This window comes from Typha angustifolia, chromosome 6 (assembly GCF_048772165.1).
Source record: "Typha angustifolia cultivar Huaian chromosome 6, ASM4877216v1, whole genome shotgun sequence".
NCBI lineage: Eukaryota > Viridiplantae > Streptophyta > Magnoliopsida > Poales > Typhaceae > Typha > Typha angustifolia.
Genome location: NC_133244.1, coordinates 1191080 through 1209726, shown reverse-complemented (window position 1 = coordinate 1209726; position 18647 = coordinate 1191080). Strand labels below are relative to the sequence as shown.

General features: G+C 39.4%; 1 protein-coding gene across 1 annotated transcript; it reads right to left on the bottom strand.

Moving 5' to 3' along the window:
• Positions 1-516: 516 nt before the first annotated feature.
• On the bottom strand, positions 517-2362 carry LOC140761803 (geraniol 8-hydroxylase-like). The gene is made up of 2 exons (XM_073099303.1): positions 1433-2362; positions 517-1249 (listed from the first exon to the last, which is right to left on the bottom strand). Exons 1-2 carry the CDS (start codon positions 2333-2335, stop codon positions 650-652), a joined length of 1503 nt encoding a protein of 500 aa, XP_072955404.1. The 5' UTR covers positions 2336-2362; the 3' UTR covers positions 517-649.
• Positions 2363-18647: the final 16285 nt, after the last annotated feature.

Genomic DNA, 18647 nt, shown 5'->3' with positions numbered 1-18647 from the left:
TTGCAAATACAAAGAACATATTTTGGTCGTTTGAACGCACTCTAGCTGCGTTCAAATGCACTCTAGCCGCGTTCGAACGCACCCACATAATATGTATGTTTTTGGACTTCCAAGAGTTGGGATGCTCTTACCCTAATAAGATTGGTGATTACTTTTAATAAGGAGTTCTTTGAGATACAACCTTTTTTCACCAACAAAGTCCGTCTCTTCTACAAACATGAAAATTTTGTCTTAAGAGTCATCTTAATGAATGATTAATCTGAAGGGTTACTAAGATTGGAGATCAATTACGGAAAATAGTGAATCACGAGCTTTAGCAATTAAGATTGAGGAAAACAAAGTCGTGGGGATCAATGTGTTATTTTATAAGTTGGTCTTGTAACTGTTTTAAGTTTAGTGATTGATTTTAATCTGAGTTTGGATTCGTGGTTTGTTTTTTCGTTTAAATTTTTTCACAAAAAAATTTGGTGTTTATTTTTATTTACTCTTTGATATTTATTCTAAATTTATTTAAGTAAAACGTTAATATAATTACTTAGGATTTACTTAGATACGCGTGGCTAGTATTTTTCAATTACATACTCTTCTTCTGCCCACGTTATGATAATTAGATGATAACAGAGATGAGTTACCCCAGGCCAAACACTGATCATTCTAGGTTCAACGGCATGGCCATGGCTCGAAGTGGAACAGCCATGGTCAGTGTCACCCCGAACTTCTCAGTCATGTCCACCTCTTTGTCCACCTTCCAATCAAAATTTTGAAGCAATGATCCAAGCATCAGGTGCACCATTCGGGAACCCAACGGCAATCCGGGGCAAATCCGCCGCCCGGCGCCGAACGGCAACAGCTCGAAATCCTGGCCGCGGAAGTCCATCCCCTTATCCAAGAACCTCTCCGGGATAAACTTATCCGGGTTTTCCCAGATTTTCTCATCCCGGCCGATAGCCCATATGTTCACGAGCACGCGTGCGCCTTTCGGAATTGTGTACCCTCTTAGTTCTATCGTTTCCTGGGCTTGGCGAGGTAGCAAGAATGGCGCAGGGGGGTGAAGCCGGAGTGTCTCTTTAACGACGGCTTGGAGGAAGGGGAGTCGCGGGATGTCGGATTCCTCCATACCTCTTCTTCGTCCGATCACGCTCGCCAGCTCGTCCCGGGCTTTTGCCATCGACGTAGGGCTTCGTAGCAGCTCCGCCATGGCCCATTCCACTGTGCTCGAGGTCGTGTCGCTCCCAGCGGCGAACAAGTCCTAAGAACGTAATAAAACTCACTTTCAATCCCTTATATTAAGGATCTCTCTCTTATTATAAGACAAAGCAGAGGACGACATTAACATTGACTACCAACTTTTGTTTTCATTTGTTAAGATCGGATGAAATAAATTTGCATAGATATCAAGTTTTAGTTATGAATTGACGGATATTAATTATACCGTGAATAGTGATCTCGTAATCTGCCGGTCGATTCCATCCTGAATTTGGCATTTGAGGAGTACATCCAACATGTCGGTCCTTTCTTTTGACGGCTCTTCATGATTCTGACTGCTCTGCTGCAGGTGTCGGCGGTCGATCTGTTCATCGAAGATGTCGTGAAGTTTGTTGAAAAGTGCGGCGAGTCGTCGCCGCCGGCCTTGCAGATCCACCGCCGCAAGAATAGGAAATAAGTCGGAAAGATTAGGACTTGCGGCCACTTCCATGATCTCCACCACCACATCCTTGAACGTTTGCGACGACTCCGAGTTTATATCGACGAGATCGTCCGAGAAGATGGTGGTGGATAACAAGTTGAGGCTCGTCGTGAACGCCGCTCGGCCGACTTCCACCGGCGACTCCGATGCCGAGCATTTTAACACGTAGTTCAGAAGCACCTGCACCTTTTGTTGCCGGAGGGATTGGAGAGAATCGAGCTTTTCCACAGTAAAGAGCTCCGCTTTGCATATTCTCCGGAGGTTTCGCCATTTGGCAGACGGCGACTGCCACGCGATCCCGAGCTCGTGGTGGCTGAGGGCGCGAACGGCGTCGGGGACCGACCGGGTCGCAAAGATCTGGTCGTGCTTCTGGAGGACGTCTTTGGCGACGTCCGGCGAGGAGATGACGACTGTGATGATTTGACCGAGGCGGAGGGATATCAACGGACCGTAGGAGTTGGCGAGGCCGGCGAAAGTGCGGTGGGGCTTGTCGCCAAGCAGGAAGAGGCTTCCAACGATGGGTAGTGGTCGGGGGCCGGGTGGGAGTCGGGAAATGGAGGTGGATCTGCTGCCGAAGAAGGAGAGAAGAAAATAATTCACGGTGAGTGAAAGCAGCAACAGCAAGAATAGACCATTCAGTAACTCCATATTGAATGCATACCTTCTATGAGGGAATATTATGACATATAAAATGTAAACTAGATGATGTACAAACTAAAATTCCATTTGGCTTCTTGTTTTGATTGGGGGAAAGGCCAAACTTGATTAGATATAAAAATAATAAAAAAATAATTGGCTATTAAATCTGATTCGACCTGCTGCAGCTGGCATTATCTGAATTATGCCCATCTGACGGGTCACGCGGTCCCCAGATGCATCTGATGGGTCACTCCTGTATATAGATGAGATCCGACTTCAGAACGAGACTTAAATGTATCACTTCACATCATTCAGATTTAAGCCTTAATGGATTAAGCTTAGTTATCTTATTTACTTAGAGTCTAACTAGGTTAAAATTTTATTTAGTTAAATTTAGTTTCACGTAATTTTAGAAAAATATTCGTAGAATATTCTATCGATATCCGAATAATATCTAACCTATTTGATAACATCGCCAACCTCTAGATATACAACTTTTAGTATTCACAACTTCTTTAGATTCGGAATCTATCTGTGGCAAAATGAAAAATAAACCTGAGAAAATATGAAAAATTAATTTAGTTAAATTTGTTTTAGACTTTTTAATTTAATTTCTAAAAATAACACCTTATAACGTGTATCTTAAGCATGCTTAGAATAAAATATTAATTGGCTTTTGCCCTCGCATCTCTCTTAACTAGGACACCGTCCTTTACATCTCCCTCCTCATCCTTTACCAACTAGCGTCACCTTTTTCGTTGGCACAGTCTCGTCTAGGTTCTAATCTCCTTCTACCGCCAATCCTCCTAGTCCCGTAGGGCAGGCCTAGTTCTTCCCATTCGTCTCATTATTTTATTCGTATGTACCTCCCATACGGTTTTTACCACAGTTTTAGGCTAATAATAGCCTTCAACTATCTATTGCATCCAAATCAGCAAACGACCACCACTATCATCTATTGCTGAACCACCTCCATCAACTACTCGGCCTCCACTCCATCATCATCTCAATCCTATACCTAGGAATCCATACCACCAACCACGGATCCCAAATCTTGTGCAGACCTAAGTCTTAACTGCTATGAATCAGATCAAGCCGATTCGTAACAATCGGTATCAAAGTGAACATTCCTTAGACAGTCATTGCTACCACAAGATCGAAGACAGTAAGGCAAATGAGCGACCAAGGCTTGGAGATGGACCACATGGCTCCATCAAGGTCGCCATTCCTACCTCGTCCGCGAGATCCCATTATGTACCTAGCGGGTTTAGCCAATCTACCTCAAGCCATAGCTTCCATGACGTAGGCAATAAGGGAGATGAGTGCGACCCTTGTGGATATGAACCAAAGACTTCTAGGGCATACACCTAAGCATACCAACCGTGGCGAAGGTAATCAAGGCAGCACACTGACGAGAGCAAGCACAACCATAAAACCAGATCAAGCCATGGAAATGGGGGTTGAACTTGTAACGCCCCCGCCCAGAATGGGCATGTGCACACCCACGCGCCCACACGGCACGTGCAGCTCACACGAAAGGACAAGCGGGGCCCGTTATGGATAGATATATTCCTGTGCACATATAATCATGACATCATAAAATAATACTTGCTAACATATCCATGCTCATATAATCCAACACCAAAAAAATTATATTATTAGCCCGCATTAGAATGCACAATTTGCGTTCTCTGTCGATGTGAATGCTTGTAGGCATTCATAAGAGTGTTCGAATATGCCCTCTCCCGCGTTCGAACGCGACATACAAAAACCTTAATTTTTACTGAAATAAATAACTAATACAATAAGAAAAGACTCTCGCAAGGTGTATTAAGCCACCACTCCATCATCACCTCCATCTTATATCTAGGAATCCGTGACTCTACCCATGAATCCCAAATTCCGTGCAGACCTGAATCTCAACCACTACGAATCGAATCAAGCCGATTCGTAACAATTGGTATCAAAGCCTACATTCCTTGGACCGTCATGGCTACCACAAGATCGAAGCCAGCAAGGCAAACAAGCGACCAAGGCTTAGAGATGAACCACATGGCTTCGTCAAGGTCGCTATTCCCACCTCGTCCAGGAGATCCCGTGGAGTACCTAGTGGGTTTAACCGATCTACCTCAAACCATAGCTTCCATGACGCAAGCAATAAGGGAGATGAATGCAACTCTTGTGGACATGAACCAAAGGCTTCTAGGGCATACACCTAAGTATACCAACTGTGGAGGATGTAATCAAAGCGGCACACTAACAAGAGCAGGCGCAACCATCGAACCAGATCAAGCCATGGCAACGGGGGTTGAACCTGTACCGAGGGCACCCCCACAACATGACGAAGGACCATTGAGGTATACATCACTATCAAAGGAGAAATTGCTACCCACACTGACAGGTAGTAATCCCAAAGCAGTCGTCAACCATTACCAATCGCCATTTGAGTCGCTAATTGAGGGCATTGAAGGTGTGAAAGATATCGAGGATCTGATACCTAAATGGCCCAATTCTATGGTTGTGGCTACCTATTAAGTTCCTTACCAATCTAAAGGATAACCTCCTCAGCCCATAAGTGATGTGTCAAAGCCTAAAATGATCAGCCCTTACATGAGGCCTAGACTAGACTCGAGCCTACATTGGATTGTGGGTGAGTTAAATCTTAGCCTTAGACTAATTGGTTGAGCACCAATCAGCGGGCTACATTGTGTTACACTTGGCCGAGCCATGGCCTCCTAGATAGGTTACGAAACAATTCCTTTAAAATCTAGATTTATTGTAGGAAGTAGTCTACTCAACTGTGGGAAAATATTCACCAAATAATCTCTTGTATTCAGAAAATTACGAAACTAAGTGGAATTGATCTATAACTCCTTGATCTATACTTTTTTCATATTTATGCTCTTCATAGATTCGAACTGCAACTGTGACGAAAATATGATATAGTGCAGATGATGGTGGTGGTAATGGGTGAAGTGGATGATAGGGTTATGGAAGATAACGGAGATGAGGGTGGATGATTGATGTTGTTTTAAAGATAAAAATGAAGGATAAGAAGTGGTCGAGATCCCAAGGAAGATGAAGGACTCGATAGACGAGGTAAAAGTTATGAGAGATCTTGCCAACGGTAGAGGTGGTAGGTTGGTGAAGAGGGAGGAGCGAGATTATGGTAGAGAGACTAGAGAGAGAGGCAAGAAACCAATATTCTAATAGCATAATAATTTTGACTGGCATCAGCACCTTTATAAAGGCTAGCCAATAAGACAAAATAATAATTATTAACTCTAATTCTAGTGGACTCCTGCCGATCGCGTTCGAACGTGCCCGATCGCGTTCAGACGCACAAAAGGCGTTCTCTATTTTTTTGAATTTGATGCAGTGACCCTTCCGCGTTTGAATGCGGTTTGTAGAAAATTTATTTTAATAAAAATAATTAACTAATGCAATAAAAAAAGTCTCTAATAAGGTATATCACTCCTCCATAAGTCTTGCGCTCTTGGACTCGGCTCGAATGTTGGTGGGAACGATTCGGTAAATATAGAAGGTTTGGAAACTACCATGAACACCTTGAGTCAAATTTGGCAATGATACGGCAAATACAAAAGCGTGGTGGATTGATGCATTTTGGGTCAGATCGGGTCACATTATGGGGACATTGGGCTCAATGAATTGAGTCTAGTTATCTTATTTGCTTAGTTAGAGCCTTAGTTGGTTAGGAATTTATTTAATTAGCTAAATTCAGCTTAGTGCAGTTTTATGAAAATATTTACAGAATATTTTACAGATATCCAAATAATATCTAACTAGTTGGACAAGATCGCCAACCTCAAGATCTACAACTTTGGTATTCATGATGTCTTCAAATTCAGAATCTATCTATAGTAAAATGAAGGATTAATTCAAGAAGATAAGAAAGACTGATTTAGTTAAATTTGTTTTAGACCTTTTAATTTAATTTCTATAAATATGGCCTTATAGCTTGTATCTTAGGCATGCTTGGAATAAAAGATTAATTGACTTTTGCCCTGGCATCTCTCTCAACTAGGCCACCGGCCTTTACATCTCCCTATTCCTCCTTTACCAACTAGTGTCACCTATTCTGTTCGCACGGTCTCGTATAGAATATAATCTCCCTCTACCGCCAATCCCCCTAGTCCCATAAGGCAAGCTTACTTTTTCCCTTTCGTTTCTTAATCTTAACCGTCTCTACCTCCTATATGATTTTTTCCAAAGTTGTAGACCAGTCATAACCTTCAACCATCTACCGCATCTGCATCCGTAAACCACCATCACCATCATCTATTGTCGAGCCACATTTATCAATTACTCGACCTCCACAACATTATAATCTCCATCCTATACCTAGGAATCTGTGCCTTCACCCATAAATCCTAAATCCCGTAAAGGCTTGAATCTCAACCGCTACGAATCGGATTAAGCCGATTCATAACCAAATTAATTTAAGAGTTTCTGAACTAATTTAAGGAGTCCTTAAATTCAAAGCAAACAACGTATTTGATCCTATCTAAAATTATACACAGATTTCCTTATTTTTAATTTCATTTTTTAGAGATAAAATGAAAAAAAGTCCACATAAACCCTTTAGGTCAGAGGGACTATGTGGGCAAAAATTTTATTGGTTCATGGGATTTATGTGATAAAAAAAAAATTAGAATATAGTATATAAGGGTAATAATTTATGAAGCTAAATATAATTAATTCTTATTTTTTTATTCTTTTGACTTTTTGACACCCCATTTGACATTTGACATGATAATGATAGATGACAAAAAGAAAAAATTATTTTCTCCTCATCTTCTCTCTGTATTTTCCCTAAAATAAAAGTCAAATTTGTTGTATTACTAAAACTTATAATACAATCATTAAATATTCACCCTAGAAATTCACGTAATATTATATCGGTTGCTTCTGGCAAGTAAGCTTTAGTAGAATAATTTATTTAAAAAAAAGTAAGCTCTAAGTAGAAACTTCATATGGAATTTCCTTAAAACATTTGAACATTATCGCACGTTTTAAATATTCAAACGACATAGTTTCGCAAAGGACCCCATGACCTCGACTCCCGGATGCCGACCACTCAACCACTTGGTTGGTTGATAAAAATATTTAGCACGTTGAGTGAGTATTTTATTTTTCTCAATTTTTAACTCTCCTTCACTCTTAATTATCTTTAACTCTAGATTTGGTAACACAATTTTAATTAAAAAAGTAAATATATTATTCTAATTAAAAGTATTTATTCAAATTATTCCATGTATAAGTCAAATTATAATTCTTAACCTTGATTTGGCTAAAATTATTTTAAAATCCTCTTTAGTTATTCCAATAGAGATCTAGTCTGATTAAATATTATAACAATAACACCCACGTGTGGCTAGCAGTCCGGCGTTTAAGTATTTATAAGAGCAAAAATTTTAGTGGAAGAAATTACAATGAATTCCACGTTTGTGCACTTATTTTGGCCCGTCTTTTAGAGGATTTATTCATATATCGAATTTATGTACTAGCGAGAGCTAGCCATATGTCTATCCTATCATTGCCTACACTAAAGTTTGAAACACATAGAGGTAAATTAAAAATCAGGTCAAATCATACGAAAGAAGCTGTAATTTGCCCTAAAGCTTTTTATATTCAATTATCTAGAATACAAAGTACTCTTACATAAAAGCAATGCATATTTTTAGCTCATTACGACTATCTTTTTATCTATTATAATTAGAAAGTAAATATTAAATTATCTGGAATAGATTAGAAATACTATTTAATTTATTCCACGCATAAGCGCCAGTTATAATTTTAACTTTAATTTGGCTAAAGTTATTTTAAAAAAAAAATTCTTCTCATCTATGTTTTATCACCCACTTATCTCATTCAACAAACTTTCAAAGAATTTTTTAGTTCAATTTTCTCACTTATCTTTTCTCTTCTATCACTCACATATTTGATTGTATGCATATAAATATACATTATATACCTACAACAATGTGATATAGTCTAACTCTCGGGTGTATTTATTGTGATGGTTGTGGAATCGGTGGAGAGGTTGAGATTTAGAAGATGTAAATGGAAAGGATAATGATAATGATGATGATGGTGTGAATATGATATATAATTTAGAGGGAAAGAAGAGGGAGAAGATAGCCATCTCCACGAGGCCAGCGGTATGGTAGTCAAGGAGAGAGAAAGGCATCGGCATTGGTGGTGGGTGACGACTAGCTTGAAGGACTTATAGAAGGTAGAGAGAACATGAGGAAGATGGAGAGGAGAAGAAGAGGCAAATCGAAATATTTTTTTTATTGCCCCCTAGATTGGGCTACTCTTCACATTTATAGATGCTAGCCATACAAAAAATCTTTAAAATTACCTAAGTCAGAATGAGAATCAACATCAAGTGTTCAAATGACTTGCACGGCATTCAAACGTGTCAAGGAAGGTGTCTCTTGGTTTGCAACGTTAGAAGGCTGTTCGAACACTCAAGCCCAAACCTAGGGAGACCTTCAAAAATAATAAACAACTCAATCTAGATAAGTAGTAAACCCAACATCCCCCTTGAGGTGATTTGATCAAGCCTACATCACAATATTATACTATAATAAATGAAAACACCTTAATTTAAATTTTATGTCATAAATCAATTGCATCTTAGATAATTTTCACTTTTATTTCTACTTTGCCTTACCTTTATGCCACATAAAATTAATTATCACACCAATGTTTTAGATTGCAAGTAAATATTATCCTACTCTAGATTAGAGATATAATTTAACATTAAAAACTAGAATAGCTATCCCAGATTTTCTATTGATCTCAAAGTTAACGAGGTAAGTTTACTTGGTCGTATTACTAGGAGTGCACTTATTCGGACCACAGCTGTATCTTGACCCTAATCTCATTGGAAGTGAATAATAAATTGTTTTTTCGATAACGAAAATCTAATATAAGAATATTAAGTACTAGTTCGTTGTTAGCGAGTAACAATTGACTGCAATTCAGAAAGGCCAACGTGCAACTAGACTAATCAGAATACGTTGGGAAGTACAATCAAGATTATGATAACGTAATGAAGAATAATGCCCCTTTCATTGGCGGATAACCACGTCATATGTTTGGGTTGTTATTACCTTCACGTTTTGGCATTTGATTAGAAAAGGTAAATTGGGACATATGCATAATCTTCAACATGGATCGTTAAGTGGCATAATCTGAAGATAGGGACGAGCATTTCTTTTTTATTTTTGTCTTGTACAAAACGACAAGCTCATAAATTTTATCTAAAATCTTTTCTAACCTAGGATAAAGAAAGCCTATAGGTAATCATGATGTGATTCGGACCACATTGAGTCATCTCATGTATGAATATAACCTGTTGGCCCCTTTCGTATTTTGGTTTCTTAGTTTTCTTAAAGAATAAGAATTATGGTTGTCGTGTTCAAATGCCTGTATACGTTCGCATATACAGATAATGCGAATTGGCGAGAATACACTATTTCTAGGTTTATCATTTGTTAGTTTTTCTTATTAGGTTAGCCTCTTAATATGTAGAAGGCAATCTTATTGAGATTATCAATGAATATTGAGTATATCTTTCTTCTTTCCCTATTCAAAATCTTCTCCCTTGTCATTCAAACCCTAGCTGTGTGCCACCTCAATGCCTGTTACACCTAGCCTCCATCGACTGTCGGATCTTTCCTCTTCCTTGGGATCTCGACCAGCTTCTCCTCACATTTTCTTCACCCAATAGCACCTTGTATAACCATTCCATCACCACCATCATCACCATCACCCATCATCTCCACCTCCACTGTAACTTTGCTATTTTTGCCCTAGCTGTAGTGAGAATCTATAAAGGGCATAAATATTAAAAATGTAGATTAGAAAGATCCGGAATAAACCAATCTAGTTTCATAATTTTTAACTACGGGATGTGCAAATTTCTTCTCTACATCTTAGCTTGACTGGGTAGCTAAGGTCAGTTCATATCAAGTGGTATGAGGGGTTATGGTACTAAAAGATAGGTTACGGAACAATTCCTTTAAGATCTGAATTTATTGCAGAAAGTAATCCGCGTAATCGTAGGAAAATATTCGTCAAATATTCTCCTATAGTCAAAATAGATCAAAGTAGTGATGTGCTAACTTTTGGTTACGCATCAAACGCAAGGTCACTTATCGATACGGTTGTATCCTCACAAACACCCAACTACCAATGTGGAACTCCTACTCTGATGGGTTCTCGTACCAAAGTTAGGCTACGCAACGATTCCTTCAAGATCTAAATGTATTATAGAAATCAGTCCACACAACTATGGGAAAATATTTGTCAGATATTCTTTTGTAGTCAGAAAATTACGAAACTAAGTGGGTTAGATCTACAACTTTCTGATCTACAACTTTTGTATTTACGCCCTTTACAGATTCGAACTAGAAATAGGACAAAAATATAAAATAATGTGGACGATGGTGGTGGTGACGGGTGGAGTGGATGTTTGGGTTATGGATGGGTATGGAGATGAAGGTGGATGGTGGATGTGATTAGAGATAAACGAACGGAACGAAGTAGTCGAGATCCCGAAGAAGAGGGGTGGCTTGTGGTGGCCTCGCTCGTCAACCTCGACTAACCCACCTCTTCATTTGGAAAAGATAGGTACCCTAGATAAGGGCATCGAGCCCACCTAGCACTGAGTCGGGAAGCTCCATGGCCGCCGGCCATGGAGTTCCTCAACTCTCACCCTCCGACCGCACTGGCCGGAGGTTCTGATCGCTCCTGCACCCAAGTCGACTTGGGGAGGAGTTGCCGGAGCCAGGGGCTGCCGGTGACGGGGATCACCGGCAGCATCATCCCTTTCTCCTCTATTTCTCCTTCTCTGACAAGGAGACGAGGAGAAGGTGGGGGTTGGGCCAACCCCCACCGCTCTCTCTAGGCTGTGGCATGGGCTGCGCTGCAGCCCAAGTCCTCAGACCCTCTTCTCTAAGGTCTCAGTGGACTGGGCTCCGGAGCCCAGTCCACCCCTTAGTTTCTAGTGGGCTGCGGTAGGCCCACCTCCTCATTTTGTCTGACTGGGCTCTGGAGCCCAGTCCACCATCTCACCCTGCTGGACTGGGCCCTTGACCCAGTCCAGAGCACATTAGAAACTGGTGGGCTATGGTAGGCCTCCTCATCATTCTGTTGGACTGGGCTCTTGAGCCCAGTCCACTACCTCTGGTCCAGTGGGCTGCAGGTAGGTCTGCAGCCCACTCTCCCTCTCTCTCACTCTCACCTAATTTACTGGGCCTTGAGCCCAGCCCAACCTTTAACATTTTAACCCTAGACTAATTTATTATAAGTCTGTTATTTTTCTTAAATTCTGTTAGCTACATAAATTGTAATTATTATAATTTTCTCAACCATGTTATTAATAAAATTAGAAACTATACAAAAATCAAAATAGGTAATTGAATTTATTAGTCTTTTCAATTATCTACTCTTACAATGTGAACGACACTAAATGACCATTATTACTTTAATTAAGACAAATAATATCTTGGACCTAGAGAATCAAACTTCAATTTATACAACAAGATGGTTAGTTTATAAGTCCATTAATCTTATGTTTATTTTATTTATAAATTATTAGATCCATTATTGTGCGGGAAGGATCTCGAAAATCAAGAAGAGTCGACTGATTAGGAGAGTAAGACGGATTCCAGAAATAACTCAGGGGAGTAGAATTCTATAATAGTCTATGAAAAATGCATATTTATGTCATTTCTTACCCGTAATAATTACATGTCATTTTCTTACTTGTGAAACTTATATGACATTTCATATCTGCATTTAATTACATATCAATTTTTACTTGCATTATTTATCACTTAATACACATGTATGATAGACTCTATGATTGTTTATAATATCTGTTATTGTGATGATTATGTTAAATAAATAATGGAGGTCATGGCACCACGTGCACATATCACTATTAGTCAAGTCCCAGTTAGGTAGTGCCCTTTTACCCACTCAACCCAGGGTTAAGGGTAGAGTGTATATTATATAGTATTACATTAGCGGTCCACACCTAAGGTCGGTATCTGGTGGAGCATTCAGGTGATTACACTGCCCTAGTTGGAGACTAGACTAGTATGATATTAGAAAAGATGATCGAGAGGTAGGGATTGTAGTTCTAGCGATACTTGAGGACGTAGGGTCAGGGCGTCTATTGAGCAGTGTGCTCTTATCAGCCGTATGTGATGATTTCGTTCTATGCGATGATCACTAGAGCGGTGTTGATGGGCCTACGACTGGGGTCCTTAGTTTGATGGCCACAGACAACCGGTCATAATGTGATGATTTCGTTCAATTAGGATCTTTTCTTACTGTATTAGTTGTTTATTTTCATTAAAGTAAAATTTCTATAGGCCGCGTTCGAACGTCCTTGCGAACGCCTTCATTAGGTTCGCAAATATAGAGAACGCATAATGTACCTTCAAATACGGTCGGGCGAGTTCGAACGCCACGTTTGAATGCCTGCATCGCATTTGCACATATAGAGAACATCTTTTGTGCATTCGAACGCGATTGGGCGTGTTCCAACACGATCGGTGGGAATTATTTAGAATTAGGGTTACTTATTGTTATTAGGACTTGTTGGCTAGCATCTATAAGTATGTGGATGGTAGCCAAATTCATTATGGAATTGAATTATTGATTTCTTATCCCCTATCTTCTCTCTAATCACTCTCCCTCCTTCCTCTTCACTATCCTTCCACTTCTACCGTTGGCAAGGTTTGTCCTAACTTCTAACCTCCCTCGTCTGTCGAGTAATCCTTCTTCTTTGGAATCTCAACCACTTCGTTCCCTTTTCTACATCCCTTAATCACAGCCATCATCCACCTTCATCTCCATACCCATCCATAACCCTAATATCCACTCCACCCATCACCATCACTATCACCCACTTTATTTCATATTTTCGTCCAAGTTAAAGTTTGAATCTACGAAGGGCATAAATACGAAAGTTGTAGATCAGGAAGTTTTGAATCTAATCCATTTAATTTCGTAATTTTCTAACTATCGAAAAATATTTAACGAATATTTTCCCATGGTTACGCGGACTGATTTCTATAATAAATCCAGATCTTGAAGGAATCATTTCGTAGTCGATCTTTTGGTACCGTAACCCATCAGGTATCAATTTGATAGGCTCTAATACTAATGATGGGTTCTATGGTACCAATTTGATAAGCTCTAATACCAATGATAGACTCTACGATACCAATTTGATCGGCTCTAATACCAATAATAGGGTACGAAATAATTCCTTCAAGATTTAGATTTTTTTTAGTAAGTAGTTCGCGCAGCTAAGGGAAAATATTCACCAAATATTCTTCCGTAGTCAGAAAATTACAAAACCAAGTGGAATCGATCCATAATCCCTGATCTATGATTTTTATATTTATACCCTTCGCAGATTTAAACTGAAACTGGGACGAAATTATGATTTAGTGCGTATGATGGTGGTGGTGACGGGTGGAGTGGATGTTAAGGTTATGGATGATAATGGAAATGAGGATGGATGATTGATGTTGTTTAAGGGATAAAGATGAAGGGAAAGAAGTGGTCAAGATCCCAAGGAAGAGGAAGGATTCGACAGACGAGGGAGATTAGAAGTTATGAGAGACCTTGGCAATGGTAGAGGTGGTAGGTTGGTGGTAGGTTGGTGAAGAGAGAGGAGGGAGATTAAGGTAGAGAAGATTAAGAGAAGATAGGAGGCAAAAAATCAATAATCTAATAGCATAATGATTTTGGCAGCCATCCACACCTTTATAAAGGCTAGCCAACAAGTTAAAATATAATTATTAACCCTAATTCTAAAAGATTTCTACTGATTGCATTCAAACACACAAAAGACGTTCTCTGTCGATGCGAATGCGATGTAGGCGTTAGAACACCGCATTCGAACGCGCATTTCATGTTCTTTGTATTTGCGAACCTGATGTAGGCGTTCGCAACCGCGTTCGAACGCGCCTCCAAACGCGTTCGAACACGACCTACAAAAAATTTATTTTAATAAGAACAAATAACTAATGCAATAAAAAAAGACCCTAACTAAGTGTATCAGTCACTTACAATTCTTATATGACCTTATTATCCATAATATTTAATTATTTTATTTTTTATTCGAGGTGTATTTTAGTCCTAAAAGTTTTATTGACTTCTAAAGTTTTACATAATTTCATGTTCCTTGCTAATAAATTGTATTTATGTCTTGAAAATATATTGTTAGTAACATACTATTATGTTATTATTCATGAACTGATTAATATGATGATGGCTTTGATATGCAAAACCACTTGTTTATAAAATTTCAGGTTTTTAAACATAAATATTAGTTAAAAATGGCTACGTAATAGAAGATATATCATTAAACTACTTATATATATATGTTTTAGTTATAAAATTTAAAAGAACAATATATACTATTTCAATATTCAAAATTTTTTTTAAACAACCAACAATTCCAGTGAATCACTTGTTATATCAATAACCCAATGACCGGATCCCTGACCGGATCAGCGTGGGATCCAATTCTAATAAATAGATCAAGCCACAGTACAGATAAACCTCTCATACTGTTTGCTTTAGTTTCTGTTAAGGATTTAAAAGTTAGTTGTTTACTATTTAGTGTGTCAAGTACAAAGATCATTCAATAATCCAACAATATGAACTTCCCTAGCATCACTTTCAGATCTTAAAAAAGAATCTTCACCTTAGACGACTTCTTACATTGTTCATTCCCAACATTAAAATTTCCAAACTTGTGGTGTGGAATCTATGTAATAATCTAAATTATCGTGGAAGTCCAATCTAAGATCCAAGAGTTCTTTAGACTAAATTCCATTCAAATTAACTTGTGTCTCATGGATTGATTTGCCAATTTAGTCATCTTGCATATGAAAGATGTGTTTGACTTAACATCATTGTCATGATAAAGTCATAAAGTCGTTAGGCTCCTAATCAACTCTTCGTATATCACAAGTTATCACTATAGCTTAGTAATTGAGTTTTATCAAACTATAAAAGAACATGATTTAAACTCATTGTGACCCTTTTCTTAGAATAATTGGCTTAGTTATTCAACATATATATCAAGGATGGCTAGCCCCTATATCTAGCCTTATAGCCTACAAACCCGTCATCAATAAAAAAAGATTAAGGTATATCACCTTAATCTCTCTTATAGTGCATGGTGTGTGTATTTGATAGGAACGGAATGTCCTCTTCAATATCTGGATCGGTTGTAAGAAAGCAGTCCGCACAACCAAGGAAAAATATTCACCAGATATTTTTCCGTAGTTAGAAAATTACGAAACTAAACATGGTCTATCCGTAACTTTTTGATATACTTTTTTGGTATTTACGCCCTTCACAGATTTGGATTGTAACGGGGATAAAAATACGCAAGAGTGGTGGTGATGATAAGGTTAGAGATGATAGTAGAGATGAGAGTGTTCGGTTTATAGAGTTTAGGGGATAAGGATGAAGGGGGAGAAGTGGCTTAGATCCCAAGGATGATGGAGGACTCAATAGAAGAGGGAGGTTAGACAAACACCGACGTCGAGATGGCACACGACTAGGGTTTGAAGAAAGGGGAAAGGGAGATTAGGGTAGAGAGGATAGAAAGAAGATAGAAATCAATATATATTCATCATGATCTTTTTTGTTGCCATCCACACCTTAAGAGGCTGACCAAACAATCAAAAAATTATAATTATTAACTCTAGAAATAATGGATTCTCATCGATCGTGTTCGAACGGGCTCGACCGTGTTCGAACGCACAAATTACGTTATCTGTCTATGCGAACGCATACAGACATTCAAATGCGGCCAAGCATGTTCAACACACAATTTGCATTCTTTATCGATGTGAACGCTTGTAGGCGTTCGCAAGGGCGTTCAAATGCGACATACAAACATGTTATTTTTTCTGAAATAAATAACTAGTATAATAAGAAAAGACTCCAACAAAGTATCAGCCCACCACACTTCCCCCACCTTATCCTCAAGGTACAAAGTCGGGGAAACACTCAATAATGTCTGTCTCCAGTTCCCATGTTGCTTCGTTAGATGGTTTGCCAAGCCACTTAACTAAGACCTCCATCTCCAATCTGGTACTATGATATCATCGGTGCCTCTCAAGTACATGAACCGGCTCCACAATCGTTGTCTCCTCCAATAGCTTGGGTAGAATCGATCCCACAACCTGGTGATCTCTGATCCGCTCCCTCAATAATGAAATATGAAAGACCGGGTGTACTCTCGACCCGTTGGGTAGCTCCAAGCGATATGCAATTGGACCGATACGCTTTAACACTCGAAACAGACCGAAGTAGCGATGTGCTAACTTCTGATTTTGTAGCGGACGTAAGGTCACCTGTTAGTACGGTTGCACCCTCATGAACACCCAACTATCGATGTCCAACTCTTGTTCCCGGTGGCTGTGATCATAAACTTGCTTCATGCGGTTTTGAGCAAATTTAAGATAGACACGTAACCTCCTCAATGTGGCGTTACTATCCATCAATGCCAAGTTTACCTCCGTCTGATCCGTAGAAGCGATAGAGTCATAGGCGCATAATGTTAGAGCCGTGTGCCCATACACCACCTCGAATGGAGTCATGCCAATACTATTGTGGTGGGCGGTGTTGTAAGACCACTCAGCCCACGATAAAAACTCTAACCGGTGTCTCGGTATTTCTACCACAAAGCACTACAAATACAGCTTAAACTAAAGTTCAATCGAGTCCCCTATAATCTAAAAAAACTCCATCCAAAAGTTGCTAACAAATATACAATTACAATCGGAGACAATCATGCATGGCACCATGAAACCAAGCAACATCTCTCACAAAAATTTCAGCCACCGACTTGGCTGAAAATAGATGTGGCAAGGCGAAAAAATACGCATACTTGCTTAATCTGTCAACCATCATAAAAATAACTAAGTAGCCACGTACCAGCAGAAGACCTTCTATGAAATCCATAGAAATGTCTTCCCAAACATGGTCCGGTATTGATAGAAGCTAAAGTAATCAAGCCGGTTTTAATATTGTTACCTTTCGCCCTTTGACAGACTTCACAAGCATAGACAAAAATCCTCACGTCTCACCTCAGTCCAAGTCACGTGCAGCTCTGTGATAGCCACCTATAAGTCCTCAAAACACCTTCATCACCGTCATACGGAGTTTGGTGGCAGTTATCCAACAATTTCTACCGCAACTCATCATTCGCGGGCACCCGGATGCACCCATGGTCCAACAACAAACTACCTCGGTTCTCCAACTCTAGATGGTGCTTCGGATCATCCAACACCTTCTATAACAACCTCTTAATATCTGGCTCAGATGTACATGTATACCTCAGCTCATCAAGAAAAAGAAAAGTGGGAGTAGAAAAGGCTACGAGCTCGGCAGTATCGGATTGGCACGATAGTGCATCCGCTGCTCTATTTTTCGTCCCTTTCTTGTATTGAATTTCATAATCATACAACATTAATTTTGTGACCCACCTCTGTTGTGCTAAAGTGTGAATATGCTATCCCATAAAGTATGAAATGCTCAATTGATCGGTTCGAATAATAAATTGTCTATCGATCAAATAAGGCCTCCACTTTGTCACCGCTTGGAGGATTGCCAACATCTCCATCTCGTAAGTCGACAATTGCTAGGATATCTATGATAAATCCTTGCCAAGAAAGGCTACGAGACGTCCTCCTTGTATTAGTACAGTTCCTATGCCAACTCTTAATGCATCGCATTCCACAACAAACTCTTTGGTTTTGGTAAAGCTAGAACAGGCGCATTGTCATTGCTAGTTTTAATTCTTCAAATGTTGTAGTGGCTTCCTTCATCCATTTAAAAGAGTCCTTCTTCAGCAATGAAGTGAGAGGAGCAGTGATCTTGCTATAGCCAGCGATGAAGCAATGATAATACCCAATCAGCCCTAAAAAGCTGCATAATCCTATGGTAGAAGTAGGGATCGGCTAAGCTGTCATGCACGCCACCTTTTGAGGATCCACCACCACTCCTTCCACTGTTATAATGTGGCCTAAATACTCTACTTGTGGTACTCCCCATAGGCACTTAGACTTTTTAACCTTCAACTCATTTTGCTTCAATAAATTCAGCACATCCTCTAAATACTGCAAATGCTCCATTTTAGTCCTATTGTACACCAAAATATCGTCAAAGAATATCAAGACATACCGTCGCAGCAGAGACCGAAAAATATCATTCATGAGGCTTTGGAAAGTGCTAGAGCATT

Bases quoted from the DNA above. Each gene is read 5' to 3' on its own strand.
- LOC140761803 (XM_073099303.1), bottom strand. From the start codon at position 2,335: ATGGAGTTACTGAATGGTCTATTCTTGCTGTTGCTGCTTTCACTCACC. The intron at 1,250-1,432 runs GTATAATTAATA...TTACGTTCTTAG, and splicing joins TTACGAGATCACTATTCACG to GACTTGTTCGCCGCTGGGAG.